The 17,592-nt window shown below is 39.9% G+C and overlaps 1 protein-coding gene across 2 annotated transcripts; it reads right to left on the bottom strand.

Moving 5' to 3' along the window:
• Positions 1-5,439: 5,439 nt before the first annotated feature.
• Positions 5,440-17,090, bottom strand: FAM3B (FAM3 metabolism regulating signaling molecule B). Of its 2 annotated transcripts, XM_054223335.1 has the most exons (8): positions 16,961-17,090; positions 13,199-13,342; positions 12,268-12,391; positions 11,473-11,531; positions 9,012-9,062; positions 7,704-7,791; positions 6,835-6,967; positions 5,440-5,923 (listed from the first exon to the last, which is right to left on the bottom strand). In XM_054223335.1, the coding sequence occupies exons 1-8, from the start codon at positions 16,974-16,976 to the stop codon at positions 5,837-5,839; spliced, it is 702 nt and encodes a 233-aa protein (XP_054079310.1). In that variant the 5' UTR covers positions 16,977-17,090; the 3' UTR covers positions 5,440-5,836. The 2 variants fall into 2 exon arrangements, with proteins under 2 accessions (XP_054079310.1, XP_054079320.1); XM_054223345.1 differs by lacking the exon at positions 9,012-9,062.
• Positions 17,091-17,592: the final 502 nt, after the last annotated feature.

A 17,592-nucleotide genomic window follows, 5' to 3' on the forward strand; every position in this document is an offset into this window, starting at 1 on the left:
TGAGTTGGCTGGGGAACATGTTCCTGTTTGTCACCTCTCCAACAGAACCAGGCAAGCTCAATGGAGGGTACAACTGATGGTGCCAGGGATTATAAACGGTGGGATTCTCAGCACTTTTTGTTCAGACCTCAACTATTTTTGAGTAACTTGGAAAAAATTAATTACATTTTTAATCAGAGCACAGTGAAACATGTGAAGAGCTTTTATATCGCTATACTATTTCCTGTAGCAGATAATAATTAGGGCTAAAACTTGTACCAGCTGGGGCAGCAGTGCTTCTGTGTGCTTAAATGCTTTTTCAGATGGAGTAATATTGGGACTGGTATATTTCCAGTATTTCAATTTTTTTTTAAATGACAAAGCATAATTATAGGCATAAAAAGGAAACAAGAGGCAAGAACTACAATGACGATCAACGAACAAGTCATACAAGAAGAAATTATTTACTGCTAGGACAATGCTTACCAAGAACTAGTTAAAAAAAATGAGGGAAAAGCCTTTTATTTTTTGTGTTCTCAAGATCAGTGCTTCTCCAGGACTGATTCAGGCTCAAGTTCTTCAGTGAACTGCAGAGCTAATTGCATGGTGCTGTGTAAGTGCTATTGCTAGGAGCTTTGCTGTGCTGCAATGCCAGAAAGCCACAAGCAGATGAGAACATTCAGGGGTTGGCTCGAAACCAATGTTGGCAGCAGTGCAGCAGAAGCAGCGTGAGGCTCAACGTTGCCTGCATTAGTCTGCTGAGCTCCACATTGCTACGGCGAGTTCCCGTGACCTGCCCAAATCAGCTAGCTTAGAGCTGAAACTAAATGGATAGCAGTAGTTTATCTTTGTTAACCATGCTTTTATATCTTCAACCAATGGCTTGAAAAGTTTCTAAGTAAGTGGAAATTCATTTGTGAATCGCAGAATTCCTTTTCTTATATGTCCCTTGCCTTTTACTTGAAAATTACTGATTGTGTTTCTAGATTTTCTTCTCAAGGAAATTACTGAGTCCCCAGCAGAGCAGGCAATAATTTACAGCAGAAGTGACTTACGCTTAGGCCTGAAGGTTTCTTGCAAAAGGACCGAATCCATTCAAGGCACCTTGTGCCTGCAGGGGACAGGAATACCTCACACCGCACAGAAATCTCCCTCATGAATGTGCAGGATGTGAGGACAGAGGAGGAGTGGTCTTTCTCTTCCATTTTTGTTACAATGGGGATTTTCGACAATCAGCAGTCAAAAGACTGCTGATTTGGGACTGTTGAGCTCCTGTTGGTCTCCTGCGAGGAATGCTTGCTTAGCTGGTGAGTGGCAATGTGGCAAGTAGAGACTTCAGCAACCAGCCAGCCATCCAGACATGTGGATCACTGTGATAGACACAAGTCTCACAGAAAGTGGAATTTTGCTCATAGGCTCCAGTTCTATCCTGTAAATTATCAGAAGGAAAATCAGAAACTAGCTGTGAATGGTGTTTTCTGTCCTGGCTGCAAAATCCAGAGATACACAAGGTCTAATTCTTCCACTTCTAGTCCTTGCAGGCAATAAAATCTGATCAGGTAGCACAATGCTATTCAGTGAGCCAGGGTGGGACTAAAACTGGAATTTATAGTCAGATGTGACCTCAAAGCACTAACAACCCTTTGGAAAGTCTTACTTCAAGACCTCATTCCTCTTTTACATGTCCAGGTTGTTACAGACCTCCTGGTGTGTGGGAGAGGGTAGAAGCTCAGTCTCGTGACTGAGAACTCTGGTGGGGAATGCCCAGGAGATAGAAAGCAGCTATAAAAGCATAATCACGTAAGATTTATATCAGAAGTTCAAGCCTGAAATGCATATTGCTTTTGGCTGAAATAAAACTATTAAAAAATTATTTTTTAAAATTCTTAATGAGACCTGCAATGGGGACTGGGCCAACCTAAAGCATCTCTCTCTATACTCTCGTCTTTGTAAGGGGGAAAAAGTCACGTTAGAGCTGCTTGTGTAAAGTTTGCATTTGAAAGGGGAGAATCTACATTTTTGAAGCTGCTGAAAATCTCCGCTGGAAAGAAAAAAAACCCAACACAAAGAAACCAGCAGAGAAGTGAAATCAAAACTTCAGAGACCCAGGAAATGAGGAACTGCTGTTGCTCAAACTTTATTAAAACCACACATCTTAATCCCCTGGATTCTAGTCATTGCTCAGCATTTCACTTGCAGCTAAGAAGAGATCAGAGATATGACACTCATATATTACTTCCCACCAGGCATTATGTGTAAGTAGAAGCATCAGCTTCTTTTTTGCCCTTCAGAGTGGATTGCAGTCAGTGGGAGTTTTGCTTTAAGCACAGTCTGCCTGCAAAAGGGCATCTTTCACTGAAGAACTTTTCCTTTCTTGTATTTTTCTTTTAAATATAATGGAAACGTCGTCCCACTTTGAGGCAGATAACATTGCACAAAGAACTAAAGCAACAGTTACTGCTGAGAAACTGAAAATGTTACCTATTATCTGATCAATATTTCCTACCACTGCCATCAAATTGGACTGCCAGGGATCCAGGGATTTTTAAGAGACATACCAAGACCCTGAAATACTTTTCATTTTCTTAAAAGGAGAGATAAGGAAGGGCTTCTGTCCAGGTACTTATTTTTTTATGGGACTGGTTATGTCACGTTCACACTGGAGGGAAAAGTGGGACTGATAGCTACTTTTTCTAATCGCTTCTATCTAAAATGTGTAATTGATCAGGGGATACAAGGGGCCTACCTGAACTTTCTTGTGAGGAATGCCGACTGGTAGGCTGGTGGGGATATTTGAAATGGGAGCATGCTACTGGCAAAGCTCAGGAAAGGAAGGTCTGGCACGTTAAGAGGCCACGTTAAGCTGCTGCCTCCTCTCCCAGCTGCAGGCGAAAGGCAGGGTGACCTCCACCCCTGTCTGTGGCTTCCAGTGTGTCTGTCTGGGACAGGTAACTGCAGAGAGGTCGCGTACTTCTACGACGGATGCAGAGGCTCTGGAAAGACACTGCTGCCACCTGCTGTGCCGTTTGGCTCTTAAATACACAAACCCCAGGCCCAGGTAATGCTACTGCCTAAAGTTCCCGTTTTCCCATTGGGTTTGCCGCCTGGGGTTTAGAAAAAGATGAATTGCTCTGCAGGTGTTAACCTCATTTCGTGGTGGTGATCCTGCATGCTGTACTAGCCACCCAGAAGTATTCCACAAGGCGTGGTGAAGACCACCGCACCTACCTTACCCAGGAGAGCACGGCAATTTGCTTTCTACTGGTTGCTTGTGGTTGGCAGTGTCACCTGGCATTGACAGCACTGACCTCCACCACTGGAGTTTGCCTGTGGTCTAGAGCCAGAGAAGGTAAAGAAGGACATCTGCATTAGGGATCCTACACACTGTGGCCTTACCCCCAACTAAAATTAAATGTTTAACTTGCTGGTCTTTTAATTATTTTTAAATCCAAAGCTATTTAGCATTTCCTTAGGTTTTTTTTTTTCAGAATTACAGGTCCATGAAAAAGCTTTCCTCTTCCACTCACAAGGCAGTTAGTTTAAAAGTGCTCAAGTTGTGTGTGCCAAGTCAAAATCCCAGTTTCAAACCAACGCTCTGTAAGATTGCTTCTATTCTGAAAAGAGATTGAAAACGTGGTGACCACTTTTCCATGATTTCTTGAGATCAGCGTGTTATCAACATCCTTGAGGCTCCTCTGCCTACCATATTTAAACACTGCGTCACAAGCAAAGAAAAACGAAGCTGACGATAGCTACTCAGCATTGCAGATTATTAACACTCGTCTAGATGACTCAACTGCACCTCTGAAAAAGTGAACACACAACGGAGTTAGAGAACATTTTGCAGGGACTTGTGCTGCAAAAAGTTCTTTGTGGTTTGATCTGTGATTCAGATTACAGGCATGGACCTTTTACTGTTGACCATTTGTAAAGAATGGAGTACTTGCACAGGGTATGAAGAATGGAGCAAATGTAAAGAATGTAAAGAACGGAGTACTTGCAGAGAATGGAGTGCTTGGAGTACTTGTACACTTCACAGTAACTGCTAAAAAGAAATTGATGTAAAAATTAATTGTAATTGATGCAAGATTAATTATGGCCTGGAGTAGAAGGCAATGACTGTCAGACTGCATGGAGTTTGAGGACTGTCTCAGAGCTTGGCACTCTGAGGACTGCTGACCATTAGTACAGTAATTAAGTTATTTTTATATTTCATGCATGTAAGAAAGGGTGTTTGCAATGTAAAGGAATAAGCGTTTTGCCAGTAACATGAACACTGCTTGGGTAAATTATTGGTGACACAAATCTGTACATTTGAGAAAATGAACCTACAAAAGCCATATATATCTTGGCATTGATCTGGATGACAGGAGTGCTAAAGTGCAATTGGCTAGGTCACAATTGGCAGCATCCCTGGGCTATGGAGCAGTTTGCAAACTGGTAGCAAGCAACTTTAGAGGCTGGTGGGGGACACAATGCTAGAAAGCTGCTGGGAACACAACAGTGACTACAACTAGGTAGTGGCAGCTGGCCAGGGAAGTTGGGGATGCCCCATCCCTGGAGGTGTTCAAGGCCAGGCTGGATGGGGCTTTGGGCAGCCTGGTCTAGTGGGAGGTGTCCCTGCCCATGGCAGGGGGGTTGGAACTAGATCATCTTTAAGGTCCCTTCCAACCTAAACCGTTCTATGACTCTATGAAACTTACAGGAAGAAAAAATAATTAAAATAAACCATAGAATCATAGAATTGCTGAGGTTGGAAGGGACCTTTAAGATCATCAAGTCCAACCATTAACCTACCCTGACAAAAGCCACTTCTAAACCATGTCCCTAAGTACCACATCTACCCTTTTTTTAAACGCCTCCAGGGATGGTGAATCCACCACCTCCCTGGGCAGCCTATTCCAATGTTTAATAACCCTTTCAGTGAAAAAATGTTTCCTAATATCCAGTCTAAACCTCCCCTGACATAACTTGAACCCATTTCCTCTCGTCCTATCACTTGTCACCAGGGAGAAGAGGTCAGCCCCCATCTCTCTACAACCTCCTTTCAGGTAGTTGTAGAGGGTGATAAGGTCTCCCCTCAGCCTCCTCTTCTCCAGGCTAAACAACCCCAGCTCCCTCAGTTGTTCCTCATAAGGTTTGTCCTCCAGACCCCTCACCAGCTTTGTAGCCCTTCTCTGGACATGCTCCAACACCTCAATGTCCTTCTTGTAGTGAGGGGCCCAAACGCAGTACTCGAGGTGGGGCCTCACCAGTGCCGAGTACAGGGGGCCATGTAGATTTGCAGCTTAAATTTAGTAAAATAATTCAAGTAACTTGATGTTTACATTGCTATTCCATGCTGTCAAAATCACTAAAACCAGCTCAAGAAATGTTAACTGCTATTTCCATACTTTTTCTGACGAGAAGCAACGTTACTAATAAAGTAACATCAAAACAATTTGCTTTATTGCTAGCAGTTTTATATTACAATTTAGACTAAGTTCTATTTGCATATTAGTCTTTAAAGAGAACCAAAAGAAAAGCCTTATTACATTAAAAACAAACAAACGAAAAAACCAACCCCCTAAAATTACTAATGACAAAGTATACTCACTTTCAAAAATCATGGTATTTTACGACTGACTTCCTGAACATGGTAATTCCAAAACAAAGTATTTTATTTCCACTTGTCATCAAAATACCTATTTGTTTTTGGATAGGAGTAAAGCCTCACAGACGAAAGAAAGGTTAAAAACTGTGTCAGTGACTTATTTTACAACTAGTGTTCAGATGCTTATTGGGTTTTGGAGGCAATTTACTACAGTGATTGATATAAAAATATAGAATCGTCTTTATTAATGAGGTATGCATTTTTTCAGATCAGGTTTCTTGGTATACAGCCTTCTATTTGGATTTCAGCTGGCCAGCCACCATATCTGTTGTTCTTGTCAGAGTGGTTTATCTGTTAAAAAAAAAAATAAAATAAAAAAAAAAATCACTATTTGGTTCTTCATTTACAAATTAGATTGTCAAACTTCATACAACAGAAAGGGGTAATGGGATGCGACTGGGAAGCCAAGTAGCACTTTGCATATCTTGCTTGACATAATAGGTAAAGATTCCACCAGTTTCTCTCTAACACAGAGTGCTTTATTTATTTCCCAGATGGCTGTCATAACATACACTAAATTGAATACCTTTTTCCTGCAGAAGCTCTGTAATGTGAAGAAGATTGCAACAATATTCTGGGAAAAAAACCAAACCTATGGAAGTTTCACAGGCCTTTGGAGTCAGTATCATCAAAGGAACTGACCTCTGCATTCGGTTTCTCATTTCTGTCTGCCTCTCTGTCATACAGATGAGCACTACTGGGCTTATAGAAAGCGAATACAACAAGGTCACAGATGCAAACAGAAATTTGATATAAAAATGGTATCTTTTGTCCTCCTGAAGCCTGCGGGCAAGCTATTCAGAAAAGTTTCATGATGCAACCATTGCTGTATTTGCACAACCAACTTGAGACAGCCCAATTTTCATATAAAAACAGTCTTTATTTTTAGCAAGTCCTTGGAATTTGTCCTTCCAGAAGAAAATGTAAGTCTCTGTACAGCATGTTAGGTTGGACGTTTCAAAACTGAGACTCTCTAGAATCGCCGGTCACTTCTGAAATTTGTCTACAGATGATTTAGGGCTGGTGTGGTAGGAGTCAGGACTGTACATCCAAACATTAGAGACACATTAGAGAACTTGCTTTGTACAACTGAGGCTTGCTGAATAGAGACTACAGCTATTATAGCTAACACACAAAATCTGCACCTGAAGGTTATACCTGATATGCAGGCAAATATAAAGTGAAAATAAAATGAACCTGACCTTTTCTTTTTGGATATCGTCTGGGAGTTTGAAGCCTTTGGCAGCTATAAAAGCCCAGCTTGACCTGAACTTCATGTTCTGTATTTCTTTACTTCCCAGCTCTTCTACTAATTTTTTGGCACCATCTTTCAGCCTAGGATAAATTTAGTGAAAAAAAGTGTTAAAAATTCCGGATGTGAAAAATCCTGAAGAAGAACACAGCTGATTCACACCTCACATTAGCAGGTCAGCAGAAACAACAATGAGAAGTTTAAAAAATCCTGAGAGATGTCTTAGTAGCCATTAAACTCAGAGAGCAAAATTCTTTTTTTATCTTCTCCACATTCCTGATGTTAATACACCCTGTTTGTAACAGCACAGCAGAAAGAAAAATGTATCTAAAATACTATTTGATATCTCAACCCTTCTTAAATAAGGACAAGGGCATCAAATGCTTATCATGTTATCATTATGAAATTATCCAGTCTTTCCCTTACCATATCGTGAATTCAAATAAAAGAACTCCAGATATGAAAGCACTTGAATCAGGTGAAGATGCAAGAAGGAATGCAAACTAGATACATTATAATTGGAGGTGTGGATACCTTCTTAATAGAAGGTCGTGACCCAGTGGTAACTGCAGTGCCCTTTATGAGCAAAACCGGTGCTTTTAAACAAATACAACACTATCTATCTATCTTTGTAAGCATCAAAATACAGGATATGGGCAAGCACTGAATGGACATGGAATCAAAACCTTTTAGGCAGGAAAGGAGAGAACAACCCTGACTACAGAATGAAATTTACCATTCCTGTACACCATTATGCAATGGCGATTTTCAAGCTATTCATTGCTCTGTTCCGTAGCCTGTCATGAATAACTTGCTTACCGGGTGCTTCCATCATCATGAGTCACCATCAAAAGGAGGGACCCTTCTGGTGCGTTTTTAATGAAAGTCACCATCTCGTCTGAGTGGTCTGTTGAATCCAACACAATTGATTATTCATTACACACATACCACATTCCACCTACTTTCAACTTGTTTTCATTTTTTGGCCTTGCCTATTCAAAGTGAGACCTAATTAGGCAATTCTTCTGTTTACAGGCAGAGGGCCTAATCCTGAAAAGTGCAGAAAGCTGCTAGCTCTCACTGAAGGCTAGGAAAGCATGGGTTTATCTGCATTTCCCAGTAGTAAACATAGATAATTCTGACTTCTACAAAAGCCTGTTACACCCAAGGTAAGTATATAGATGGTTTTTTATGTTTAGCTCACATAATATTATACACACAAGGAAAGCATGGAATAGCCCAGGAGAAGACATTGCTATTCCGTGAGCTTCCTACTACCACACTAACTGCAGAGCTGAATTACACACCCCACTGTACACCCACTTTCAGTAAGTGGCAGCCTATATGCAGCACTAAGCTATTTATTGGTTTTGTGATTGCTAAACATACACAAGACACTTGTTTTCCATACAAAAAAAAAAAGTAACATTACAGACATTACAGTCTACATACTGTATATAAAATTGTAGCCCCATAATTAGTCCCAATGTGATTTCTATTCATGCATATAAGGTCAGTCACAAGCATTCTTAAGTGGTCAGAGAATCAGCTTCCAATGCCTCATAGCATTCTGTTTCTCCTTACTAATAGGTAAGGAAACTGTTATGGTTCAAAGTTTGGAAAATGTGTTAAAAGCTACTCTTAAAGAAGGTCATCTTTCTAGCTAGGTGAAGGGATGTTAAAAGACAGACTACTATATTTCCAATGATGATCTTACAACTAAACCAGAACAAAATATGCCTGGAAAAGGAATTTTGCTAAGTGAAGTATACGGATGCGGTACCTGGTTAAGTGCTATTCCTGCTATTCCTTACCAAACTGAAATAATGGAGAAAAAAAAGAGACAATTTAAAAATGACAATTTGACAATAAAAAAAAAAATCAGCAAGATCATTAAAAAAAAAAAAAGACAACTAATTTCTTAACCAACAGGAGAAATTCACCTTTTCAGGCAAAATTTGTCATGAGATCTGACCAGAGCATATTTTATGAAGAAAACAGCTGTTTGTTTCTAGCTAATCCCCTTCGATAATAAAATTATAGTCATTTGAAAGAGCAGGATAATTATATAAGTCCTTTCTTAATGCTGAAATACTAACAAAACCTCTATCACACTCTTTTCCCTACCTCCTTTCCACATGTCAAAAAATTGCGCTGATGTAACTTTTCCTGTTTTATCTGTAATTAAAAAAAAAAGTTGTGTAAATGTAAGCAAAAATTGTTACATTCAATCGGCATACACAGTGTTTTCAGCTAAAGCTAGGCATCTCTAACTTTGCGTATCATTGTGATTCTGAGGTTTCTTTTGTTTAAGTTTTTAAATCGGAAGGAATATGGAATAACATAAATTTAAGATTTGGGCAGGATATTTTCTTTCATGTAATCTCTGAATCATCAAATGTGACTAAATCATTTTTTATTATTTCATATTTTAAAGAAGGAATTCAGTTTACTGTATGCTTCCATGTTTTTATATTTATATATACTACACTAGGTCACAACCATAAATAGGAAAATTAGTTCAGCCTAAAACTATTTGAATGAGTTTAATACTATTCTGCACAATGTTTCAGATGTGCAAGCTTTCATACCACTTGAATCTCAGTGGACAGAAACTCAACACTCATCATTACCCTATCACAAATTGGGCATGCAAACAATTAGTCATTCCAAAACATTTTGGTCAATATTCATCATTACACAGAGTCACAGAATGGTAGGACTTCAGAGATCTTCTAGACCAACTCCCCTGCCAAAGCACATTGACTTAGACAGGAACGCATCCTGCTTAGACGGCTATCTTTGTTTAAACAAACATGTACAATTGGAAATACTTTTCAAATTTCTACATCTATGCCAACTGAATTAATTGATTTTCGTTATCCTAGACCCATACCCCTGCTACGTGAGAGGGTCTTTTCCATTTAGAATGCATCAACTCATTTCTAGTGAGAAGTTCCTGATTCATTTCTGCCTTATCTTTGATCCATATACGATAAAATCACGAAGGCAAATTCTTCTGAACATAGGATTCAAACCATTCTATGATTCTAAATGGCAGGTTTATCATGCTGATGAGAAGAAAAGGTGGCAAAAATCTGTCTGTGGTAAAACAGCATTCTAGAACTGGTCTGCTTATGAGCAGAGATCATAAAAAAATGCAGAAAGCTGTAGGCCGTGGAAATCCACACAATTCTTTCACTTTTCCTCTGTGTTGTTAGCTTGGCCTTAATAGTTCTGTCTTCCTTCTTACAAAAGACCATATTTGTTCAGAGAAGGAAGAGTTACTACGGAATAAAATACAAGTGTGATGCCACAGGAAACTTATTGAGCACAGTCATTAGCTTGACTGATTTAATTAGAGGACATGTAGAAAATATGTCTCTCTACAAATTGCTTCACGATAATGGACAGATTTACCTGCAGATGGAGATTAAAGTGTAGCTAAAACAACTATATGTGTGATGAAGGAAATGGCTGTTTAAAAATGTGTAAAATTTGATATATCACTTCTCTTTCCCCACTAATGTCAGATGCAAAGACAATGCTAGTTCCCTGCTCCTATTTGCTATAACCTTACTTATGCATTCAGGATGAGTATTTGCCCTCTTACTCTACAGATCCATGCTGAAAACTCTTTTTTTTACTGTTTACCTATTACAAACAGTAAAGTTTTTATGATTCCTTATTGGAAAAAAAATGCAGTAGGTAACTGGGAAAAAAAATTTTGGATCAGATTCTTGTCTATGGTAATTTAACCCAATGACTTCAATAAAATCATGCAAGTTTAGACAAGGTCAAGATCTTGCTTAGCAATACTGAGACAAAAAAAACTGGAACATAAGTGTTTTGTGATCAAAGTCAACTTGACCGTGCATCTGAACTCCCTTTCTTCCCCTCCCCCATGACATTTAGGCATGCATTTCTCTCAGGATCCATTACTGAATACACTGCACTTCATCACCATTCCTATTCATCTAAATTAAAATGGTGCCTCCAGATCGGGAATAAACTGTACCTTCTGCTTTCCAATAGCTCCTACTATAAGCAAAGACATAGAATAACAGTTCAATATTAATCAAGCTTTGAGTTTGTCTTTCTGTCCACTGACCAAGTCTGGAAAAGGTTTGTAACTTGATTGTACCTTGAGGCAGAACTGCAGTTCTCAGTTACCGCTTGCCCCTTACCAGTGGGGCAGTAGATATCTTTTATCAAGGACTGAACTTGAAAGTTGAGTCTTACTGTTGGAGATCATTGATATTTTTGCTATGTTACATGAGAAACAGTTCTTTTATCTAATAAAATACACATATACTGCTTCTATGTACACATCTTATTTTCTTATACTGATTATGAACACGTATCTTTTGTTTATCCAGAAGATTATTTCTCTCAAATCTCTCAGATTTGTTTTTCTTACATTTAGCATGAATCAAGTTTGCAATTTTTTCCTTTCCCTTTCCTTCCATACTAGCTAGTAAAAAACCAAACCAAACCAAACAAACTAAAATAAAATTCCCCCAAGAATCTTTGTAAATTATTGCAGTACAAAAGTATGCCTGTCTCCAACATTTTATCTCTTACTTACAATTCACAATGGCTATGTTTATACCTCTTCCAACATTACCCTTCTCTTCGCTTATAAGCCTAGAATCGAAATAAATACAGTATCAGTAGAATGCATCCATTCAGAAGCTCTGATCCAAAGCTATATTTACCAATGCTAAGTCACTTTCTGATGTCCATGTTTTCTTCAGTTATTTAATTCAAGACTTTGTAGTAAACAAGAGCTATGGCTTAAAAATCTCACACATTATATCAGTCAGTTTCCTTCAATGATGCACTACTCTTTCAAAATGAGTTAGATCAAGAAAGTACTTCATACAAATGCAGCCAGAAAGATACAGTAGAAAAAAAACTAAGATAAAATGTGGTTTTGTGGTCGTATTCTGTGTGGATGATATCTACACAAAAAAAAAAAATCATTGCAAGGTTTTGAAGTCACTCTACCTGTCCAGTTTGAGTAGCCATGAAAGAACCTGACTTTCAGAAGCTGTTGACCATTCAACATACTGCAAACTGGCTATTCTGCACCATGAAAATTAAAAATCATATTTGAAACTAACAGCTAAATGCAGCTTATGTAGAGGAACAAAGAAAATAATCTGAGATTAGTATTAAAAAAAAAACAACCACAAAACAACCAAAAACAAAAAAAGGAAAAAAAAGAAGAGAGTTACATACTGTCAGATATATTCTGAAGTCTCTCACCAGAATAGGAGCCTGCCGGTAGGAGCTTACTTGCTGCTACTGAACCAAAATGAAACATTCTTCTTCACACTACTAAGCACTTGCTTAGATTTAAAGTTAGACTAGTACTCACAGATCATCCTCAAAACAAATTTTAGCCAGTCTTCCAGTGCCACCACCACTAAGAATCCGATAGGCATAGTTCCCAGGTGAGCAGGGAGACCAGTGATCACACTTCTGCCTTTTTGGGACTGGGGCTACAACAACAAAGATGAGAAAATGTTTTCTTGGAGGATGTATAAACAATTTCCACATGGAAAGAATCACTTAATGTCAACATGCTAAGCTCAAACATAAATTCACAGAAGCCAATCCTGCCAGTTTTCCAGTATCATGGCAACATTATCACGTGTTTGCCTGTTCAAATATCCTTGAATTTCGAAGAGCTACTGGGACCAAGAGCAAGCTTATCTAGGGAAAAATGCCCCATATAGCATGATCTGATTTGAATCTAGTAAATATTTTGTGCTATTTCATATAACAGGAAACAAGGGCTAGAGAGATGAAGGATTCTTACCAATAGGCTGAAGTTAATGACTATCATTCTCATTTTAAGCCTTTTTTTGCGCGATAACATAGTCGTAGAATGAGAAAAATATACACATTAAGTTGCCCAGGCAGATTAGAGGAAAGAACTAATGGGAATTTAATCACAAAGCTTGGTTAGTTATTCAACAGTTTACCATAACTGTAAAATACATGTGACAGAACCAAAGCTGAAGCTTTGTGCTTACATGCCAGCAAACAAATAAGGTTTTCTTCCCTTATTATTCAATTAATTATATTTGCATACTGGCAAATATAGGCTGATATTGTGTTTCTTCAAAGATAGTCTCTAAGGAATAGTTCAGACTTGCACTAATTAACATTACACAGCCAACTGCATTCTTACAATAGCACATACCAAACCATCATTTGTTATCTAATAAGTGATTTGTCATTCTGCATGTAAATATACAACATTAGATACAATATAAGGAAAAAAAAATAAATACACTACACACCCTTCAACACTGGTTTCTTGACAATGTCTTCAAGATATGCAATCGGTACTGTTATTGTCTCTTTGGGTATAAGAACAGCAAATAAGCATCCCAAGTACCAAGCAACCAACGATGTCAACAGGAGCCCTGCTAATTTCACAAGATCTGCCAAAGGAAAAAAGAAAAAAAAAAAAAAAAGAAAGAGACAAAGATGTTTTCACAGCAACACACAAAATTTTGTCTGTATTTTCTCTGGCATTGCTACACAAACTGGTTATTTTATTTCTGATGTACTGCATTAACCACAGCCTTTGGAGATGCAGCAATTGAGTGTTGCGTTCCCATCTCTGACAACGCCTTTTGTTTCTAAAACTCAATCTTCAAGCAGAAAACTCTCCCCAAGACTCCCCTCAATCCACACCCATAATACTCCAAAGAAACATGACGTTCAACTTAATCCTAGTAGGATTTTGACTCTGAAAATTTAAGTACCAGGTACTACACATCACTATACAGGTAGTATGCAGTTACTATTGATTTTCTGTGACAGGCACACACTACAGGAATTGTTTAAAACACTGACCACAGAAGTAACTCCCTCCATCCACCCTTTTGACATGCTGGGTAAAAATCACTGAAGACAAGCCAAATCATCTCGTTCACACAATGAGCTCTGACTGCATTCAAACACGACAAGAGTGACTGTTTCACCTTCTCTCAGTTATATCACAGTTTCCATGGATTGTATTAGCAGCGGATCTACACACTACAAAAACAACAGGAATCACAATTTTCCTGACAATGAAGAAATATAAATAAATTCCATATTGGCTATCTCCTCTTCCTCATCATCAGAAATGCTAGCATGCATTTCTCATCTAGGAGAAATGCACCACCTAATTTATAATGCTAAACAAGGAAATAACACTCTGTAATTATGAAACCCTGACGTGTTGATGTCCTGAGATACTTCATGATCTCTAAAGAAACATGTCCATCAACACAAGTCTGTTAAAATGAAAAATGACAATTCTTAGTTTCATAGTCCTGAAAATCAAGTACAACAGAACCAATGTCCAAAAATATCCATTACATGCACCTTCTCAACCTGCTAGAAAATATTGTGTATTATCTAGCCTAAATCTTCCTTATAACCATTTACACTCAAGAAGATATTCCTTTCCTTTTTGGAAGTATCTTTCATAAATATGAAGATTTCTGCCCTACCTCTTCTCTAGAATAAGGCCAGATTGTTCACTTGTTCTCCTCAAGTCCTGTTTTGCAGGTCTTACCACTCTCCCATGAATTCTGCCCAACTGGTTTGCGCCTTCTACTGTGGAATGGACACAGTAGCCCAACACACACATTCCAGAGACACTACTTCTGGTTCTTCATGCCAGAAGGAAGTTTGACTTTTTTTCGTAAGAGCAGACTTTATTGACTCAGGTTCCATTTATAATCCACCATAAAGACCAGATTTCCTGCAAAGATTTTACCTTTTTAGCTACTCCCTATTTGTGCATGTGGTTATTCCTAGCTATACATATATAGAATTCTATATAGAATACAATTCTATAGAATACCTATACTCCTATATTCAATACAGAACACTTATATAGGTATTCTACCTAGCTTTAAAAAGAAAAAGCCAACCAAAACACTACAGAAAACAGAGGCTGGTAAAGCTAACACTGAATAGTACTGCTGCCTAAACTCCCCATTCTTTATAACAGCAAGAGAAGTAGCAAGTGGCCTTCTCTGACCCAGTCATCCTTCATAAATGAAGCACAACTGTACTCCAGCGCTTGAACCTCAGCAAGGACAAATGCAGATCATTACGAACACTGAAGGTTCTTCTGTAAATAATCACAGTTTCTCATTTCCTGCACCAGAAAAAAAAGGAATAAAAAAAATAAAAAGAAAAAAAGAGAGGACAGTAAACCCTTTTAAGATACTGATCTCAGCTCTTAAAATCTTCTGTGTCATTGAATTTAGGAGTCATAAATGTGTGCATTTGTGTGACTGTAAGGAAGATACTGTGAGAAACTTACTATATTTTTTGTCAAAGGATTAAGATTGAGAAAGTAATATAATGAGACTTCAGAGATGTAACAAATTTCCCAATTATTACCTCAATCTAAGAGAAATCTGTCTCATTCTACCACTAGTAGTGGTGCAAACTTGCACTAAAATAATACTGAAAATTACTCCAACATTTCCTTCATACAGTGAAGGAAGGACCGTGTTTCAGTTTGAACACTGAAAAAGTTCATGTCCACAAAGAAGGAAGGTGCAGGAACCAAGCAGAATAAAACTTACTCACTTTTTCTCTTTCTAAATATTAAAAAAAAATTCAGATTTTTGCACATTTACTTACTTAAATAGTAAAGGAGCTCCAGTCAAAAGTTTCAATGACAAAACCCAGGAAGAATTAAGTGAAAACTACAACAAGTTTATGTAAAAGTTTCAGTGATTACTTTTTCGAGGGGTGGGGTGTATTGTAAAGGTCTATGAGACCTCAGTCAGGTTTTGTTTTGCTTTTCCTGTTGTTGGCTTCCCAGGTTTATCTTTACAATGATTTTCTACAGTTTTTCATCAACGCTATGGAGCAACTCTATTGTAAAATAGGCTTAACAGCGCAGCATTTTACCTAAGTAGAAGTACAGAATGTCTAACTTCTGTTATTATAGTCTGTAGTTTACTTCAACTGCCAGCTTCTTAGAATCCTAGAATTATTTAGGTCGGAAAAGACCCTTAGGATCATTGAGGCCAAACGTGAACCTAACACTGCCAAGCCTACCACTAAACCATGCCCCTAAGCACCGCATCTACATGTCTTTTAAATACCTGCAGGGATGGTAACTCCACCACTTCCCTGGGCAGCTTAAACCTTTCTAAAATATGCCTTTTAAAGTTTAAGGAAGACACTTACCAACTCTTGTGCGCAGTTTGTACTTAATTCTCAAGACCATCACAAAATATTGTCACTATCAACCAACTTCTGGTTTTGCTTCCTTGGATTCTAGGACACTGGGGGACCGCGTTGACCCTGCCTGCTGGGTCCACCTGCACCTCTTAGATATACTGAGGTTACATATCCTGCACTTATATACTCTTTTTTTGAGTACGTGCATAGACATGCATAAAGCCCTACACAACTGCAGCTCAGCCATAAGCTCAGACAAACTTAAGACAGTTAAAAGAGCAGAAGGAGAAGGCGGCGATGAGCAGTCCCACCCCACAGCAGCTCCCAATTTCCTTTCTCCCTCAGGCACCCGCTCGCCCCTTGACAGCGACTAAAGCACTGAACGTAACCACAACATTTTTTATTTTGTGCTTAGCTGACTAAAACTCCCTGCGCTGCCACACCTCGCTCATACACACCCACCCGTAGGCAGCAGGTCCTTCACGGAGGAAGGAAAAAAAATGAATAGATTTAAGACTCGGACTTAAATTATTTCAACATAAAAAGCCGCGTGTCCACCCGTTTTCGGATGCTGGCCAAAGGCCCAGCCGCACGGCCGCGCACCAGCCCCGCCGTCCCGGGCCCGGCCCCGGCTCGCCTCAGGGGACGCCGTCGGGACCGGCCCTCCCGCCCCTTCCCCGCGGCTCCCCCGGCCCGGGGGGGCGGCTCCGGGGCACCCATCCGAGGAAGGCGCAAGGCGGCAGCGAAGCGCCGGTGCTGCCCCGCCGGCAGAACCGGGCGGCGGCACCGGCCCCCTCCGCGCCTCCCTTCTCGCTTAGCGGGGCCAAGCCCCGCTGCCGCGGGGGGCTGCTACTCACGTTGCTTCACAAACATTATTCAGGACTGGGGCGGGCTGCCCGCCCCTTCTCCTCCTCCTCCTCCTCCTTCCTCTTCTGGTCCCTCTCCCTGCCTCGGGACGGTCAGGGCCGACCCCCCGCCTCGTCCTTGCAGCCAGCGGGGATGGCGCGGCAAGGGGAGCGGCCACCTGTCAGCACCGCACCGCCCAGGCGCCGCCGGCGGCAGGGCACCGGCGGCCGGTTACCTGAAATAAAAGCCCTCGAAACCAAAAGTAGTTTAGGGAGGAGTGTTGCGTGAAAAGGGGCAAAGCGGTTTTGGAAGAAGATAATCCCCCTTGCGTTCTAACACTCCTCGCCGAGGTGGGAGGCGAGGTGTGGCTAGGTTTAAGCCCACCTGGCCCACCCCAGGACTATCAGTCCAGGCCCACCCCAGGACTATCAGTCCAATCGCGTTTCATATGTACGAAACTTACGATTTGGATACACTAATAGTGGACTGCACCTTCAGTCTAGTCGTGCTCATGAACTAGCATGGCCACTCCCGAGTCTTTGGTCGTGTTCAGTGAGAAACCGAAACGACTAGCTACTTAAACAGTGCAGTTTATTTTAACAACAGATATAGAGGTTCTTAGGATTGCCAGCAATAAATACAC

Source organism: Rissa tridactyla, chromosome 1, assembly GCF_028500815.1.
Source record: "Rissa tridactyla isolate bRisTri1 chromosome 1, bRisTri1.patW.cur.20221130, whole genome shotgun sequence".
In the NCBI taxonomy this organism is placed as follows: Eukaryota; Metazoa; Chordata; class Aves; order Charadriiformes; family Laridae; genus Rissa; species Rissa tridactyla.